Consider the following 17,510-nt stretch of genomic DNA (forward strand, 5'->3'; position numbering starts at 1 on the left):
GATACAGCAACCAATACAAACTGGTCTCATAAATATTTGGAAAAAGTACAAAATGGCTTCAAACAGGCCAATATTAAATGACTGGAACTACTTAAAAAAATCCTAGGCCTTGATTGATCTAAAAGGCTTCAGCCTCCCAAACTAAACTGCCAATTCAGCCAGATTCTGAACAGAAGGATCTGAAGCATCAACTGGGAAGCCTGCATGCCCACTGGAAACAGCTGGCTGTGAGTGCCACTGGGCACGGCGCATCCACCCAGCACAGGTAAGAGGCCCAGTATCTCCAGGCTGCTGCTTCAGATCTGGTGTTTCATCATCCCTCTCATAGCTAACTTTACAGAATTTAGAGAAAGAAGGCTTAAGGGAAAAATTAATTCAAGTACACCAACAGCAACAGTTCAAACATTTTACTAAATCAATTCACACAGTTTCAAAATTGTAAATATAATTAAGGACAACAGGGTTTCTGTATTTTTTTTCTTCCAGATTTATCATTAAGACAATAAACAAACACAAATTAGGTTTATAGGATCTGTTCTTTTAAAAAATGAAAGGAACGCCACTCAATGTATTGATAAAGCACCACAACACAGTTACAAAATAGGGTTGGCCTGTTTCTTTCACAAGTAAAAGACTACATACTCCTAATAGCTTTCTGCTTCAATCGATACTTCATTAAAATAAAACTATAAAATCTCCTAGTTTACACTAAGTTCAGACGATGCCTGGTATACAGTGCATTAACAGCAGTAATGCCAACTATCAGTGCCAACATAAAACATTTTAGAAAGTAAAAACAAAACAAAAACAAAACAAAAAAACCAACAAAACCCCCACCTTTATTCCCCTCGATGAGCAAAATTTAAAATAAGGGATGCTCTGCTTCACAATGAGTTAAGGATTTGGGGAGGACAAGGGGTAGAAGAGGGGGCTGGTACTGTAGCTTTCTAGGCTTAGTTGGCATCTAGTTTGGCCATTTCCTGCACGTATATCCCTATACTCTCGCTGTCAAAGAGCACAAAGTACACCGTCTTGATTGAAGAGGACATCGTTGACACAAAATAGCTGGAGATGGCTTTCAGGATCAGCTGAGCAGCTGTTTGTTTTGGGAAGCCGTTTCTGGAAGGAGAGACAAAAACGGAGAGAAAATCAAGACTTGCTGAACGGACTTCTGGTGCAACCTTGCAGGAACGCTCTGCTGCTTCCCTACCACAGCACGGTAAACAAAGCCACAAAGCCAGTGTTTACTGAATTAGAAGTAAATTCAGGCCACAAAGCCTGAATTAGAAGCTACAGATTTGTTTGTCAAGGCAAGGCTTACAATGTTCAAACAGAAGAAAAGCATTCCCAAAATATGAATACAGAGTCCACACACATTATCGGGTTGAGCATCGCAATATCTGGTGCGTCAATTATTCTCATTTAACAGACAAGTAAACCAACAGCACGAAGCGTTCAGGAAAGCAGCACACACATTAGAGTTGTAGAGTCAAACTCATCCTGAAAGCAAACTAACCATTACAGAAAGGTAAAAAAGGACAGAGAACTTGAGATCGAAAATGAAGAATGGAAAGACGTGAAGTACAAAATGGTTTTATCACTATTGATGGTTAATAACATAGCATACAATTTTAAAAGGTACTTGCAGAGCTTTGCTGCAGACTGAAAAGGAAGACAGAATGAGTTCTAGCAGTCTGGCAGTGAGAAAGAACACTGGCAACACCCTTACCATGTCAAACGAGGCAGGAAAAGTGAAGCAGGGTGAGTGAAGGTGAGCACGCCTGCTCTCCTGGGTCACAGTGAGCCTTGTCCAGATGGGCTCAGTCTAAATTTACCGGGCTTGGGAAGCCAAAGTAGCTGTGTCAGATCTGAGGACAGCTTTAAGGGACTTGGTGGCTTTCCTAAGCCAACCTCAGCAGCACTTCTGACGCTCCTCACAAGCTTTTTAATTACAGGCTGATTCAATATAAGTACAGTCCTAAGAAAAATATCTTGAAAGACATCTGCTTTCAAACAACAAAGCAACCTTGCTGCTTTTCTCAGATGCCAGAACTGTGCAGGACTGAATTTCAAAGCTCAGTGCTGAATCTGGGAACCCTTCTTACAAGCTTTTTCACATTTTTATCTAGCAGCTCTTGTCTGAAAGTTTCATCTAATCTCAAAACAGGTCAAGCACAAGTAGAATGGTCTGAACAAAGCCATGAGCTCAACTGTGAGTTTTCTAGGTCATGGCAAACGCCTGAAATTAGAGCTGGTAACTACTTTGAATGTGGCATAAGCTTTGCTGCTGCGTTACTGCTGAGGTGCTGCTACCACCCAGGCTGCAGCTTCACCCCAGCCAAAGCCTGAGCGCTCCACGAGCCGCGGTAAAACACATTGCAGCAAAGCAGCGGTCAGTCTGAAGGTGACTGAGTAGGTCAGAAGGTTATGAGTAGGACCCAAACAGAATTTGAAAGAGCACTTGGTTCCTTGACATGCACCTACAGATAAACAACGGTCAATACTCCATTATAAAGTGTGTACTATTAATACTAGTACCAATTTACAGATTACACAGATGGCTGAGCTTCTCAGAGTTTCCTCAGCAATTCCAAGCAACTTGGCTAAATTCACCTCTGGCACTAACAGGTACAACATCGCTTAGCGTTTGCTCACTGAAGGGCCAAACCTTGATGATAAAATGCTGTTGTACTCTCCCTTTCATTACATGCTGCAAGACACAAAATGAGAAAGGCAACTGCCTGTGTCATGGTCTGCTTACTGCACATTACCTTACCATAAAACACACTCCGAGAGCAATTCTGTGGTAGTGCTGCCTGTAATGTGATATTATACATGCTGCCTGAAGATAATGCTTGTGATATTTCAAAAATGATGACATGAAATAGCTCATGCTGTTTCTTTCTTTTCTGAAAATGCCCAATTTTTTCTGGTACTAAAGAAGAAAAGGAAAGGAAAAAGAAAAGAAGAAAAGAAAAAAGAAAAGAAGGAAAGAGCATTGTGAGAAAACCTTGTACTCTCCCAGAGCCAAATGAGCTGGTCAGGGAGAATCAGCGGCGTGACAAGATAATCAACTGAGAGCATAGTTTAGACACAGGAGCTACTGCCTACTGTCAGTTTGCACAGAGAAAAAGCCACGGACTCAGCATGCCTCCACATCCGATCGCTTGCTCGTTACTTATGAATGCTGCATCCTGGCAGACACTGGACAGATCTTTAAGGAATGTTGCTCCTGAGCAGAAATTGTCATGCGGGCCAGAATCAAAATTCAGTGTGTACGCCACTTCTGGATTGCTGCCAGGGGACTCCGAGGGCATACAACTGCCACTTCAGTAGAGCTGCAGCAGGGTGGTCACAGCAGGACAAAGGGAAGAAGAGCAGCCTGGTCAAAGGGAGGCGTGCACACAGGGAAGCCGATTAAAGTACATTGTTTAGGACCACTCTCCCAAAAGAAAGGAAAGAGACGGAGCAGAAAAATCAGAAGAAAGGTGCTGACCCAATGGCCATGTGTGGGCTGCAAGAAACAGAAGCCTCTTGCGTCGGCCTACTGGTCTGGTTAAGTTCTTGTGAACAGGCAGTTTGAGACTTTAGCCAAGCCAGTGTCAAACCAGATCAAAGTCAGAGCCTCTGAGTGAAATCCCTACTCTGAGGATGACTTTATGTTCAGGCCCGACCTCTCCTTTCCCTGTTCTCCTGCGGGCCCTACCAGACTGAACTCCAGGCTACCTCTGTACAGCACCCAACTTGTGCTTCCCACAAGCTGGCTGTAGCTGAGCATCTGGCCCGCTGAATGCTACAAGCATGCTATTTTATTTCCCCCCGTGATTTATTTGAACTGCCCTCACGTAATCCCATTCCTCAACTATAAAAGAGAATGAAACTGTTTATGTGGGTTTACTGAGTGATGTCTGCTTGACAGATGTCTGTACTAGAACAGCTGCATACATGTGGTGTCTTTGGCATTTGCTGTCTTTAAAAGCTTTACTTTTATTCTTTCTTAAATGCTTCTGACTTCCTAAAAACAAGTAAAGAGTATTATCAGAATACAATCTCTTCTCTCCAAAATTAATTTGTGCCTGGATATCTCTAATTAAGAGAAAAAAGGGAATATACAAATCCGCATCTATTTCTCAAGGCCTTTTGATTCCTCTCCATCTTTTAAAAGCCCCACTTCAACTGGCTCGAGGGAGAATGACGTGCATGTGCCAAGCTGAGAACTCAGCCACAGCTCTTGCCTGTCAGTAACCAGATCTTGCCTGCCAGTAACCAGATTCCATAACGGAATGCCAATCTAATGATTATGCAGGGTTTCATCATCTTCCAGTACCAACCAACTACTTCGCGACAAAGGTTGAGAATGGTTCTTCGCTGGGAGCTATCCAGAAAAAAAGAGCTCTGAGGAAGATGATTTACATAGCCTCGCTTTTACATAGCCATCTCCATAGTCACCCCACAGTCCATGGAGGAATACGGTTTCTCCTAAGAGCAACTGAGAGCGGCTCTTCGTACTGACCAGCCTGTGAAGCTGACAGCCAATTCAGTGGGTTAGTATGAACCCTCCGCTGTGTTTCTCTACTGTTCCACAACGTCTGCTCATGTTATATCCTTAAAATCACATTCGTGCAAATTAGACTTATTTGGAACTTTGTCTGATGCAAGTTGCTTAAATTTATTATCCTACTGAAACTTCTATTTCTTTATTGTTGTTCAGCCACAAGCTCAAATGCTACTTTCTGCCCTAACCCACAGAATATGCAGGAATTAATCATGTGTTGCAATGCAGCACAACGGGAAGAATATTCCCGCTGTACCTCAGCCAACTCCTTTCATGGCAAATTCAAACGGGGCAGTTGCTCAGGGTTAAATACACAACCGTGTAATTTCAGCCTAGATTTGGCCCTTGGTCTTCATACTGAGCCATCATTAAGGGCCAAGTGTTCCAAACCTTCCTCCCCAGCCCAAACCCAAGAGCCTCACACTGGAAGTGCAGTCCGTGTTCACACTCTTAAGGATGTGATCCAGCTTTCAAAGGCATCCTGTACAAAGCCAGAGGACCTTAACTTTAGCTTGGCTTTCAAGGACCTTGGAAAAGCTTTTAAGGCATTTTTTTTATAAAAGAGTCCCATGATATAAACTGCATGGAATTCAGCTTAGGGATTCTGAAGTGACTCTGCAAATCCTAAGAAACAAGGCACTCCACGTTTGCTGCTTAAACAAACACTAACCCACGTCTTCTGGACACCTTAAGACAGTTGTCACACTAAGTTTAATTATAAACCTAGGTAAAATAGACCCTTTTTCTTCATGTTCTCCTCCACATCCCCAATTTATATGAACAAATCGATAGCCTGAAATAAGTCTTTTAATAGCCTCTTAAAAAGTCTGTTTTACGCTCTTTAACCTATTTGCATGCTTTAAGACTCTGCAGGGATCACTACAAGACCTGCCAAAGCTGAACTAGTATTCAGGAGAATACTGCAGGCTCCATGCGCAGCCTGGACGAACCAACCTAGAAGAATGATTTCACTTCGGGAACTGATTTAAAGGAAGAAGAATAAAGTCAGCATTGCAGCAATGGCTTTTGTACATGAGAAAGGACTTGGAACATGTGAGATGGCCCTTAGAACACTCGACCTATTTGGCACTAGGTTTGTGTAACAGCCTTACCTGCCACTGCCAATTGAAGGAAACGCGATTGATTTCAGCTTCTTTTCATCAGCCAGAGCCAAGCAGTTCTTCACCGTCTTTTCCAGCAGCTCCTCGCACTTGTCTGATCCCCAACCCGGGCTGTTACAGTGGATCACATATTTTGCAGGCAATCCATGGCCAGCACTGACAACAGCTAGTGAGAACCGAAAGTGAAACTTAATTGCTTTCCTCTCCTTAGGATTAAAAGAGTGCATACATGATTAAAACAGCAAACAATTGACAGACATTCCTTTAGCCCCTGTGAATGTTTTAGATTACAAATCTGAAGCCTTAAAATATAACAACATGATTACAGAGACTTTGTATTTTCCATTTCCAGCTGCACTTTGCTGTGGTAATTTATAAATCGTAGCTATAATCGAGCTTATTTTAGAGAAAGCAAGAATTCATGGCTGACATCAAAGGAAACACATTTTTATTGGGGATTGTGTGAACCTGTGTAACGTGTAAGGAAAAAGGCAGTAATCTGTTAGAACATAAACCCGTTCAGGGGATGATCTTGCTTTGGTTCAGTTTATTGCAGAGCTACAGTAAATATCAGGATGCTGGACAGTCACATTGGGTTAAGACTTGTTTGACCTTTAGTTACCGCTGCTAAATACAGTTTGTTTCCCTAGCTTCTGATCACGCTGTGGCCCAAACCAGATTAGTTCAGAGCTGGTTAGTGCTCTGCAAACTGGTAAGGAAGGCTGGGAAAGAGGTGAATTAAGATTTTTGCCTTATTTCCAGCTTTGTTTCTGAGTAACTGTAAAGACGACATTTTGCGTGATTTCAAGACTTTGGGCCTGGTCTTATTCGGGGTTTTTTGTGTATGGGTCACTCAAGACCACTTTAACAATGCTGGGTTTAGTTTATCTCTTTCATCACATTCTTGACAGACAGTTGAAGAGGATGCATTTATAGATTTATAATATTTGATTCACATTCCTATACCAACAGACAAGGCCTTGTAAGAAAAAAAGCAGAATTTCTACCATGCTAATTATATACTATCACCACCATATACCATGGACATGTGGGGACTAAAAGGTTTGTTAGTAAAAAAATGAGGGAAGAAAAACACACTAATCACAAGCCGAAGGAAGAAAAACACCTAGTCAAAATCTCACAAGAGCATACTTCAGAGAGTCAGCCCCCTGCCACGCACACTTTGGGATATAATCTGACATGGCCACAAAAGTGTAGGTATAAAATGGCAGCTTATGTCTTCTAAAATAGTAATAAAAATAGCAATAATTAAAAAGAAAAATGATCAGGTTTGTTAAAGGTGCTTAGAGGCCAGAAATCCTCTGCTCCATTCTGGAATGTTTATGAGGCATTGTTATTTAAGTATCGTAGAAATAACTCTTGGAGCACAATCATCACATATGGATACTACCCTGTAGCTGCTGCAGGAAAGAGAAAACAGACTTTGTCACACAGCACTCTGAGCAGAAGTTGATCAGAAGGGTACATGCTGAAGGACAACGGCAGTGCAAGTGTTCCTGTTCTTAGGGGTCTGCAGTTTCTCAGCATGTTGAATAGCCTCTGTTAGGCAATGTTAATTTGTCATAATGTGCAACTAAAATGTTGGCAGACTCAGAATACATCATAAATCCAAGAAAAATCTATTAAAAGCAGCTGACATATCTCTAGTCAGATGTGAAATGTGGATAATATCTTCATCCTGAAAGAATAAAATACTGTATTGATATGCATCACCAACTTTTAATATATCTCAGGGAGTGTTTTCTAGGGTAGTCATTAATTAACTCATTAGATTGAGGACAACTGTTAATTACCAAGAGCAGTTGTCCCTTACTTCAAATGCAAAAGCTCTGAAAGGGGGAGCTGTAAAAAAAGAATGAGACGCCCATGGACACGTTCTGTGCTAGTCATGATTACATGCCAGGTAAGGATCCTGGTTATGGGTAGGTTAAAGGGATACCCGTATAACTGAGAAATCTGAAAACTGGCTATCCGTACACCCTGAAACGATGTGTATCGATCCTTCTCTAGAGCCCTCCAACAAGTCTCTACCAGCCAGTTTCTCCCCAGAGTAGTGCAGAACTCTGCACGGTGTGAAACTGCCAAGCAGCCCTCAGATCTGAGGGATGCACTGATAGCTCAGAAAAAAAAATAAAAATCTTTTCTCTCCGACTTGCAACCTATTTGTGAGCAGTTTGGTCAGGGATGATAAGGAATACTCTAAAGAAGTAAGTGGGCGGGAAAAAAAAAAGGTAATCGATTCTACACATTTTTGCAGAACAAGAACTCCAAGAAAAACTTATTAAAATTTTTAAAAAGCAAGGGGAGAAAAAAAAGTATTAAGCACCAGAAGTAAACAATTGTAATTTTTCCTGTCAGAGCTGAAATCTTACATATCCCCTTCAGCTTTAGTTAGAATTCGTTTACAAAACTGCGCACACTGTATTTATTTTTATAGCATAAACACAGATGGCAGAATCAGCCTTCTATATGAACAACATGTATCAGCAAATTCACAGATGGTGTAAAATTATATATCGCCATTACCAAACTTTATTACTCATATAGTAGATTTTTCTCAGATATTACATAAATTTTGATAACTAGGCATCAAAAAGTCGTAAGCTTTTATAGTGATGATTTTGGCACTGATTAAACAAAGTACCCAAGCAGACGCTGAACTTTAAGCACGTACTTAAGTTCAGTGAAAGTCAGCGGCATTTCAGCAAAGCAGATGTTTAACAGAGTTGGACTCAACTGTTCTGAAAAATAAGCATCTCATTAATTGCTTTTCTGAACTGTGCCCTTAATAATCAACATTTGTTGTGTACGCACGTACCTGTGAATAGCCCACTTTTACTTGGAATATTACATCACTACACCATTTCCCAGATGCTTTGGTAAAGGTCACTTAAGATGCAGCACATGTATTTTAACTTTGGAGAATACAAATACCATGTAACCCATAAAAGCTGTCTGCAGGCAGCACGAACCTATCTAGAATGTTGCACTAGCAGGAGCTCGGCTGTCTGACTGCAACGACAGCTGCCACAGACAGCGAAGCCAGTGCCCGCAGCATTGTTTGCAGGTTTCCGAAGCGCACGACCTCACCTCCAGCTACGTCCAACGGCCCGTTCTTTTTGCGAAGCTCAATGACAGCTTCCACAAACTCCTTGCCGCCTTTCTTTTCCAAAGTGCTCCCTGAACAGAGAATTGTTATTTTACTCCCCTGATCCCAGGTTTTCATGGCAGACATGTGACTCATCATTATTTTTTATTACATCGCTTTTGAGTTTTCTGCCCAAACGTTTTTTGGGGACTGCAAAGTAAGATCTAAACCTTTTGGGACTTCAGAATTAGCTAGTCATAAAAAACAACAACAACAACAGAAAAAAAAAAAAACCAACAAAAAAAGACAATCCTAACAACCCAAAAACCTCACATAGGTATCCCTTGCTAACATTCTCAGACTCCGATTTTAATGTCAAAACATCTGACATGACATCCCTGCCTCCTTCCTTATCATGAGCATCTGTTAGTGTGCAATGTTCCAGAAGAATGTGCTAGCTCAAGAGTGGTTGAAGGTTCATAATTCCTTCCCCTAAGGTTCATTTCCCCTCTCTTACAAATTGTTTTAAAGAGCCATTTGCCACAATAAGAATTTGAAACTCACCTGATCTTGGTCCCTGACCCCAACAGGTGGCACCAGGAATGAAACAGTCTCGTGAGTGCAGCGGGCTGCTTTACTTGGTAACTGCCCAGCTTGTTGAGCCACCTTTAACCAAGAGGAAGAGCCTCAGAAATAAGGAGAATCTCTAAGGAACATATTCCTCCAATGAACTTCTCTAACTACAGCTAAGGAGCTGGACAAAGTCATTCTGGGAGGAGAAGAGCTGTGCAGTGTTTCAGGGCAACCAAAAGGTATGCTGTTTACAAAGGCAGTCCATCACTAAATGGTTTAGATCTTATTTTGCAGCTCTAGTTTTAAATATTATTAATAAAAAAAGAAACAGCCCAAGAAAGCATTTTCCTAACTACATAAGCACCCCACATAATTTTGCACTGTGCATATTAATTATAAAGGTAGATAAGTAAAAAGCAGTGATATCATAAAGGCTCTGATTTGAGATATTACTTTGAAAACTGATTTTCAAAAATTCAGAACTAGGATTTCTAAAGATCTAGACAGTTATTTGGTGAAACCCCTTACTTTCACTGATGAAGAAAGAAAAAAATGCATTTTCTGATGGAAGTGCACATACTGTATGCTCACGGAAGCAGAGCCCCTCCTCCAAGATTCAGTTTACTGAATAGGGTTATAGCTGTATGAGGACTGCAAGATACTTTCCTTTTGAGACCGTTGCTAAATTTCTTTCAAAATGAAGATTGAAAGTTGAAAACAATGCCTTTGTTTGCTCATTCCAAAACTGACTCGGTGACCCTGCCTCTATTTTGCTATTGGGAGTTTATTGCTTTTGGGGTACAAAAGCTGAGGACAATTAAAAAACGTATGCCTTTTCTTTTGCTTTTTTCATAACCAACTCACAATGGGTGTTTGCCAAAAGCTGGATCCACAAGGTCAGACAGGTCAGAGCGTAATTTGCTCTTTGTGCTCATTTAAGCTTTTTTATATAAATACTTCGGTGTAAGTTCATTCAGACAAACCCCTCACTAAGAATTTTCTGAAACTCAGTTACCTACCGCTGCGCAACTGAGCGGAAGGCACCATCTTACAGAAAAGACAGTAACGGCTTTATTGGCCGCAGCGAGGTGTCTTAGGAGCGTGCTAGGAAAGGAGATGCACGCCAGAGCGGAGGCGCTTGGAAACGCTGCCCTTCAAAGGCAGCCGCATGCCAGAGGGCACGAGACACAGCGCCCTTTGCTAAACCAGCCCAGCAGACGTGGCTGACACCAGGGTCTTACAAAACCCTCTGACGGAAGGGATGGGGAGGGAAACAAACAGTCTTCCATCCTATTTCTATTCCTGCCTGTATTTCCATATCATTCCTGTTTATATTTGTATATATTCCAGTTATACTCCCTTTGAGTCCATGAACTCGGAACAGTCCTAAACCCCATGATATTCATAACCCTTAATTTGTCTTGTTTCAAGGGGAAACATAATTAAGCCTGTGCAGAACCTAGGAACAGAAAAGATCTATTAAGTAGGTCATTTCTTTGCCATTGCAAAGCTGTGGTACATTTAATGGAATTTAGCCTAGTTTGGTTTAATTCAGTCCAGAAGGATCAGCTTTTTCCCCTTCTACTGGGAATTAATTTATAATTAAAAGCAATGAACAACCCTGTCAGTTTATTTCACTGAGCTCTCTTCTTGCAGATCTGGTACAAAGAAGAGAAAAGTAGTATTTGCTGTGAATCAGTGAGGTTTTCTCCATTTACTCCTCAATTATGTTCTTCTTCTGATTAATAGAGAGGGTTCATATTGAAACTATATTTTAGAACTATGTTGTAAATTAGCTTCATCTGGGAAAGGACATACTGTATTTAACCATTTTCCACTACATTAGCAAGTTTCTTGATGGAAGTCCTGCTTCACAGCTTCAAGGTTAGTAGCTTATTTGCTCACAGGCATAAATATGTGTCACTCCCATGAGAATAAGATCATTATCTCATGCTTTCCAAGCAGGCATTGGTATCAGTGTTGAAAACAGCGTTAGCAGAAATTTAGGCTCTAAAATTCTCAGGATAAGCCCCCAATACATTTAAATTGTTAGGGAAAAAACCAACAAAAATTAAAAAAAAAAAAAAAATTTAGATGGGTAAAAGTTAATCATTGGAAGCTAAGCATTTGTGCACTTCTATTCTTTCTTACAGCAGTCAGAGGCAACAGGAACCTACACTAAGGATCAAGCAGTACAGCTTCGAGAGAGAATTTTCTTTGTAGGGTAGCAAAGCTTTTCTTTGTCAAAGGGTGGGAGACAAGCACATTAGCTAAATCGGTCTGACAGACTTTAGAAGCATGTTCTTTAGATACAGGGTATTTATGACGCTCTTATTTTAATGTCTCTGCATAATATTTAGCCAGCCAATTCACAGCTGTTGCTGCCCAAACAGGCTACACAGAGCTACGTCTGTCTGCATGTTACTCAGAAAGTGGCCCCTTCCGTAAAAGCAGGTGGCTTAGGACACGCCAGCTCTGCAGCAGGACCGTGTCCCTCCAGGCCAGTAGTGAAACAGGGCCTCAGGCGTGGAAGGAGACCACTCGCATAGCGATGGTGAGGTTAAGAGATGCAGAACAGAGGCTGGGAGCAGGCGACTTTTTTTTAAAGCGTGGTGGGTCACCACCCTTACCAGCAGCTTCTGGATTCAGCCCAAATTCTCATTTGCCTTCTCAAATTACAAAGGCTGTTCAGTCCTTTTATTTTTTACAAAATCCTTCCAAATACTGTACACAAGGTGGGGTGGGGGGGGGTATTACTGAGATAAGAGTTACTCTGGGGACGCTTAAGATACTGAATTAAGATGTCTGTCATGTTTTATATCATGCCTTCTCTCATCGCTGTAGCTTAGATGACTGACCGCCTGGAAAATGTATGTGGTGTCACTAGCTGTGTGCTTGTGGGTGTGAGGACTGTTGAGCAGGGCTGTGAAGGTAATCAGCCCGTAATGTAAAACATGAAAAAACTAACCAATCTTAAGTGTTCAGAATATACAGATGGGCTAGATCCAGCACGTCAGATGTGAACATCTGAAACTCAGCATGGAGAGGGTGTACTGGGAACTGGTTAGAAATCTAAAGATCAAGTCTCAAGCCGTATTCAAAACAGGCATTTAACGTGTCAGGCAAATAATGCTGGAATTCATTTTCCTTGGTCACGTGCCTGCATTGAACGTACTGTTCCTGCACTTCAAATTTTGGCGGTGTGTTCTACTGTTACTTCTGAAAGTCTGATTTGGTGATAAAAATCAAAAGCGCCTACTGAGTTTGCAATTATTCCTTTATTTTATTATCAGGCAGGACTGCTGGAAGTGAGAAATGAATGCAAATCTGCATAGCTACAACAAGCTTGTGGCTGCTGATTGACCATGCACACACATACAAACTCCGCAGCACTGAACTTTCCATTACCTACTTCACCACCGGTGTAGATGTCAGAGTTTGTCGGGTGAACGACAGCATCACTGTCGATCGTGGCAATGTCAGCCTGTACAACTTGCAACTACAACAGGTAAACAGATGTATATCAACCACGTTGGACAGAGACCCAGCACAGGCTCTACATTTACACATGTACCAACGTCCATATTTTCCTACCTTTACATCTCCAAACCTTGCGCCAAAGGAGTATGCTGAGTTGTGTGTGCAGGTGTGTGTAGAGAAAGGGGTGTAGGGAACAGGAGGAGGAATATTGAGTATGACATGATCAAATAAATGTTAAAATGACAAGTCAGAGCAATCACATGAGATCATTTCCAATGTTTTAAAATCAGCTATTACCCCATTTCACTTTGCAGAAACCTAGAACAACCAGTTCCCCACAGAGCATGACACTAAAATATGGAATCTGTTTAAAAAAAAAGAATTCAGGATCATCAAGCCAAACAAAATAACTAGTTTCTCCATTTTGTCAGCATCTATAAGCTGACAGGCACTAATCTTCAAATACATAGCTATTCATTTGGTTTCTAAAAATGACAGTCTCCTTCATGTGGAGGAAACCATGTATGTGCAGACAGGGTTGTACTCAATTTGCTCTAAAAAATATAAATGATTGTTCTTACATTTTAAAGGTAAGATACATTTTCTACTTATGTGTTGGAGTGGCTGAGACACTTGTAAAAACATACATATTTCTGAGAAAGGCCGATTTAAAAATTAGCTGCCTTAAATCTTTTTCTTGTTAGATTACTTGTGTAGATTCCCATAGGAAATGCAGTACTAGAAGAATTATGGGTTACATTCCATTAAGGAAGTTTAAAAAAAAAAAAAAAGACAGCAGCAGGTGTAATCAAATAAGAAGGGAATGCTGTCCATAATGCATGAATGTTCACTTTTTCTTTTGCTGAAGAACAGATTTCTGTTGAAGAAGTATTTTTTAAATTTTTCTTCAATCTGGACAAGACAGAAGCTTGTAAAAGCAATACACCATCTATGATAACATCTACAAGTACGCTGTTGGTATAATATTCGTTTTCAGCTGAATGTGAAAGTGACAGGGAGCAATTGAAGCATAATGGAAACAAATTATTTGACTGAATTACACATGAAATCAAGGTAGGCAAGATTTGGGGACAGTTAATCATTTAATCATTCCTCTTTAAAAATTTTATGCCTACTCTGAGTATCAGAAAAAAGTCTCGAGATTGCAGTTAGAATGGAGAAACTGCTTATTTTGAAAACAACCTGACAAAGACGTATTTTAGTCCTCAAAGTATCCAAATAAGAACCCCCCCAAAATAGCTAACAGTCACATATGATCATTATGGAAAAGAATTTAAGATTCTTGTTTTAACTGAAATCAGCTTGAAGACCGGCAATAGCTGCAAGTATTCAGATTTGGTGAGAAAGTATTTTGAATGTAGTTCTTCAACAAAACAGAACCTGCAAGATTTGAATTTCTGCTCTTATTAAATGTAAGAAGCCCTAGAGAGTAAATTCTGGGTTCCATAATTTCCATGTGACCGTTAGTTGTGTCAACCCATGCCCCATTTACCTAGGTCATCTTTAAGGTCAATGTCAGCATTGGTAGGATTGATAATGGCCTCCACCTCGAAGCCGGCTAAATTACTGATTTCACTGTGAATAAGGTTCAGCTGAAAAGAAAAGCATGAGGTGGGAAATAACAGGACAGCTGGGAAATCACAGAGAAGCTGCAGAAAAGTGAGCTTTGCAACACAGATGGAGATAGCATCACTGCAAACAAATATGCAAAATAAAAGGCAGGTCATAAAGGAGGGTTATTATCCAAAAAATTCAAACACAAGACTCAAACATTGTTCATACTGGGAGGACGTGACTGTACCTACTAACAAGCTCTATTTTGGCTTTATGCTGACCACTATTTGGGAGTCTTATTTTGGCATTATAAGAGGGTATTTGTTTCTCCTCAAAGTACAGATGAAGGACACCCTAACCATTTCTTAAGCATCAATTACAGGAATGTGCCTTTACCATTCAGCACAAACTGGATAAAAGATGCTGCTTCTCCTTCTTTAAGGCAGCAAACACAAGCACATCTTTGAGAAAGCACACACTTGCCTCCAGCGATTCCTCCATCCTAACAAGGGGACACGGCTCTTTTTCTTTCCTTATTAGTGGCCACCACATTCTGCAGTGCAGGCACTTCGGTTTTCATTTGCACAGTTCCACAGCCTTTGCGAATGGCTGGTGACGTACTGTAAACAGGCACCATTACATGCTCATAACTTCTAGTTTTTATTTTATTCGCTTTACTTCCTTTTGTAATTTATGAAAATGGAGATTTTAACCCCACCCATTAATGCCCATTAGGTCCTCTCATTAACACCCACGTATTTCAAGCATGCCTCTCGATTTCTGTCTTAGTCCTTGCATAATCAGAAGGATTTCTCATGGGCACTCAGCAAACTCAGGAAGTTAGCACAGATATCTAGAGATTAACCTCACATCTGCACTACTTGTTCTTGGAAAAATAAAAAAATTAGTGAAATATGAGGAAGTGCAGATTTCAACTTCTAGCAACGCATTTGGGTAAGACTTACAAACTGTTATATAAAATAAGAAGTCAATGAAAAAATCAGACCAGCAATGGTAACGAACTGACCCTGTCCATCATACTAGTAAGGGCGTTTTGTTGGAAGTGCTTAGAGTTGTAAAGTGATAGCACAGTTTGCTTACTACTGACAGTTCGGGTGCCTCGTCACAGCACGTGACCCACGCCACGGAGCAGCTCTGTGATTTGAGGCAATCTGATGGGAACGCCAGAGCTGGCAAATGTCAAAACTGCAGCACGCTGACAGCATGTGAGGAAGCTGATAACCAGGGGTTGTGGCACTGCTTCACAGCCAGTGTCGGGAAGTCTGATTTCACATGCACCAAGCTTACTACTGCAAAAACTTAAAATACTTTAAAGTGCAAAAAATCTTCCAGACTCTTTCATATGGGAATATACATTATCAACATCATAAATTATGCTTCTATCTGCAACATGCATTTAAAAAGATCATTTCAGTAGCTGATTAGGCAATATGGAAAGCAACTATAATAAAGAAAGTTCTCCATTTATGCAAGTCCTCAAGCCAGGTGCAGTTAAACCAGGCTTTCCTTCTAATCCAAAGCCCACTGGGCTCAACCTCTGAGGCATAACATATATATTAGGCATGGCAATTTATCTCATCAATAACTGAATTTTGTCTCTTGGTTTGTAATCCACATTCTGTAAACTTAACACTTCAAATTTTCTCCTTGTGTGTGGCAGTTCAGTAATATGGGAATATGGAGCCAATTCATGAAACCAATACAAGTGAATGGGTCATTTAAGGAGGCCAACATCCATATATTTAAGTTTTATTAAAAAAAAATTTCCACTTCATTCGTGTCATTATATGAATTGACCTTCCTTCTCTTTTTAAAAGACTGCAATTTAATGTAATTTGCATATGTTGCTTGAGTAAACTATGTTCCCTCAAAATAGGGTGATTTTGGCTAAAAATGAGTGTAATTCAGCCCTGTTTTAAGTACGGGTCTGTTCGGGAATTTGTAATAAAAATCTAAGAAAGCTTGCTTTCCAAATAGCTTAGAATCCTTTAATACTTCACATGTGGCAAGTTATTCATACTTGAGTTTGAGTCTTGAGTTTGACTACAAGCAACTGCTGTTTAAAAAAAAAAATCAAATCAAATCAAACGAAAACATTAAAGAAACTTTATGAATTTTGAAATAAAAAAACAACAACAAAACACATGCACACACCAAAAGACTGTTCTGTGGAGATTTTAGTATGTTCCTAAGCATATTTTGTTCATTTTACAGATGACTCTCTTTGATCCTTGATTCTGTGTTCTACAAGTTTCTGCCCAGATCTATTGGCTGCAGACCATTTTGGGATCAGACCTTTAATCTATCTCTGCGCCTACTCATATATGGGATTTACATAGCAACCAGCTTGTAATTACAGTTTCAATTTAAAAGCAACAACAAAATGCTTAAAAAGCTGCCCATCACTGATAGCATGTATTGGCAGCTAAGTATTATTTTGCTAAATTTTGTGTTTACTGTTCAATGCACTGTTAGCTATCTGATTGCCAAAACCAATTTTTAAAAAATCAGAAGTTTCCCTGTAGAATTAAATTCTCCAATGAGTATTAGCTCAACTTTACTAGCCAATAGTATGAAGCATGTATTAGAAGAAGTGATCCCCTAAAGGGCCACTTTAAAAAAAAAAAAAATAGGCACAACTTGCATATGCATGTGCAACAAAGAGTGGACGTACTTTAGGTAACATTTAAATTAAATGTTAGTCTAGATAAAATGCAGATGGCACTTAGTACATCCATGAGTACATCCATGTCTGAGCCAAGCTTTGCATTTCTTATTTCAGAAAAAATTACCTTTAAAGTCTTGGAACTTTTTCTGGTATGAGTTTGGTACAGAAAACTGAAGACGCCTGTTGCAGACAACAAGCTGAGGTCTCTCTGAACGTCCAAACCCTAATGCTTAGGCTTGAGGTCTTACAGCTCTGCCTCTACTCCATAATTGTCTCAGGAAAAACAAACTAGTTAATGTGCAAAATACCACGTTTCCATTGGGATGTCACTTGTAGGATGTGAAATCATTTACATATTAACTAGATTTTAATACTTAATTAGTGCAGCACTAATACACTTCTACAGGA

At 40.2% G+C, this 17,510-nt stretch overlaps 1 protein-coding gene across 11 annotated transcripts in view; it reads right to left on the reverse strand.

The window, feature by feature from the left end:
- Positions 1–392: 392 nt before the first annotated feature.
- Positions 393–17,510, reverse strand: part of LOC121092283 (core histone macro-H2A.1) — a 47,287-nt gene continuing 30,169 nt past the window's right edge. For 3 of the 11 annotated variants that reach the window (XM_040603009.1, XM_040603008.1, XM_040603012.1), the window contains 4 exons: positions 14,352–14,451; positions 8,788–8,877; positions 5,668–5,842; positions 393–1,119 (listed from right to left, as the gene is read on the reverse strand). In XM_040603009.1, the coding sequence (XP_040458943.1) occupies positions 954–1,119; positions 5,668–5,842; positions 8,788–8,877; positions 14,352–14,451 (531 nt within the window). In that variant the 3' untranslated portion in view covers positions 393–953. Of the gene's footprint in view, positions 1,120–5,667; positions 5,843–8,787; positions 8,878–9,349; positions 9,452–12,766; positions 12,858–14,351; positions 14,452–17,510 lie in introns of those variants that run through there. The other 8 variants (XM_040603011.1, XM_040603010.1, XM_040603013.1 and 5 more) reach the window with 7 other exon arrangements.

The sequence above is a fragment of the Falco naumanni genome, chromosome 8 (assembly GCF_017639655.2).
Source record: "Falco naumanni isolate bFalNau1 chromosome 8, bFalNau1.pat, whole genome shotgun sequence".
NCBI lineage: Eukaryota > Metazoa > Chordata > Aves > Falconiformes > Falconidae > Falco > Falco naumanni.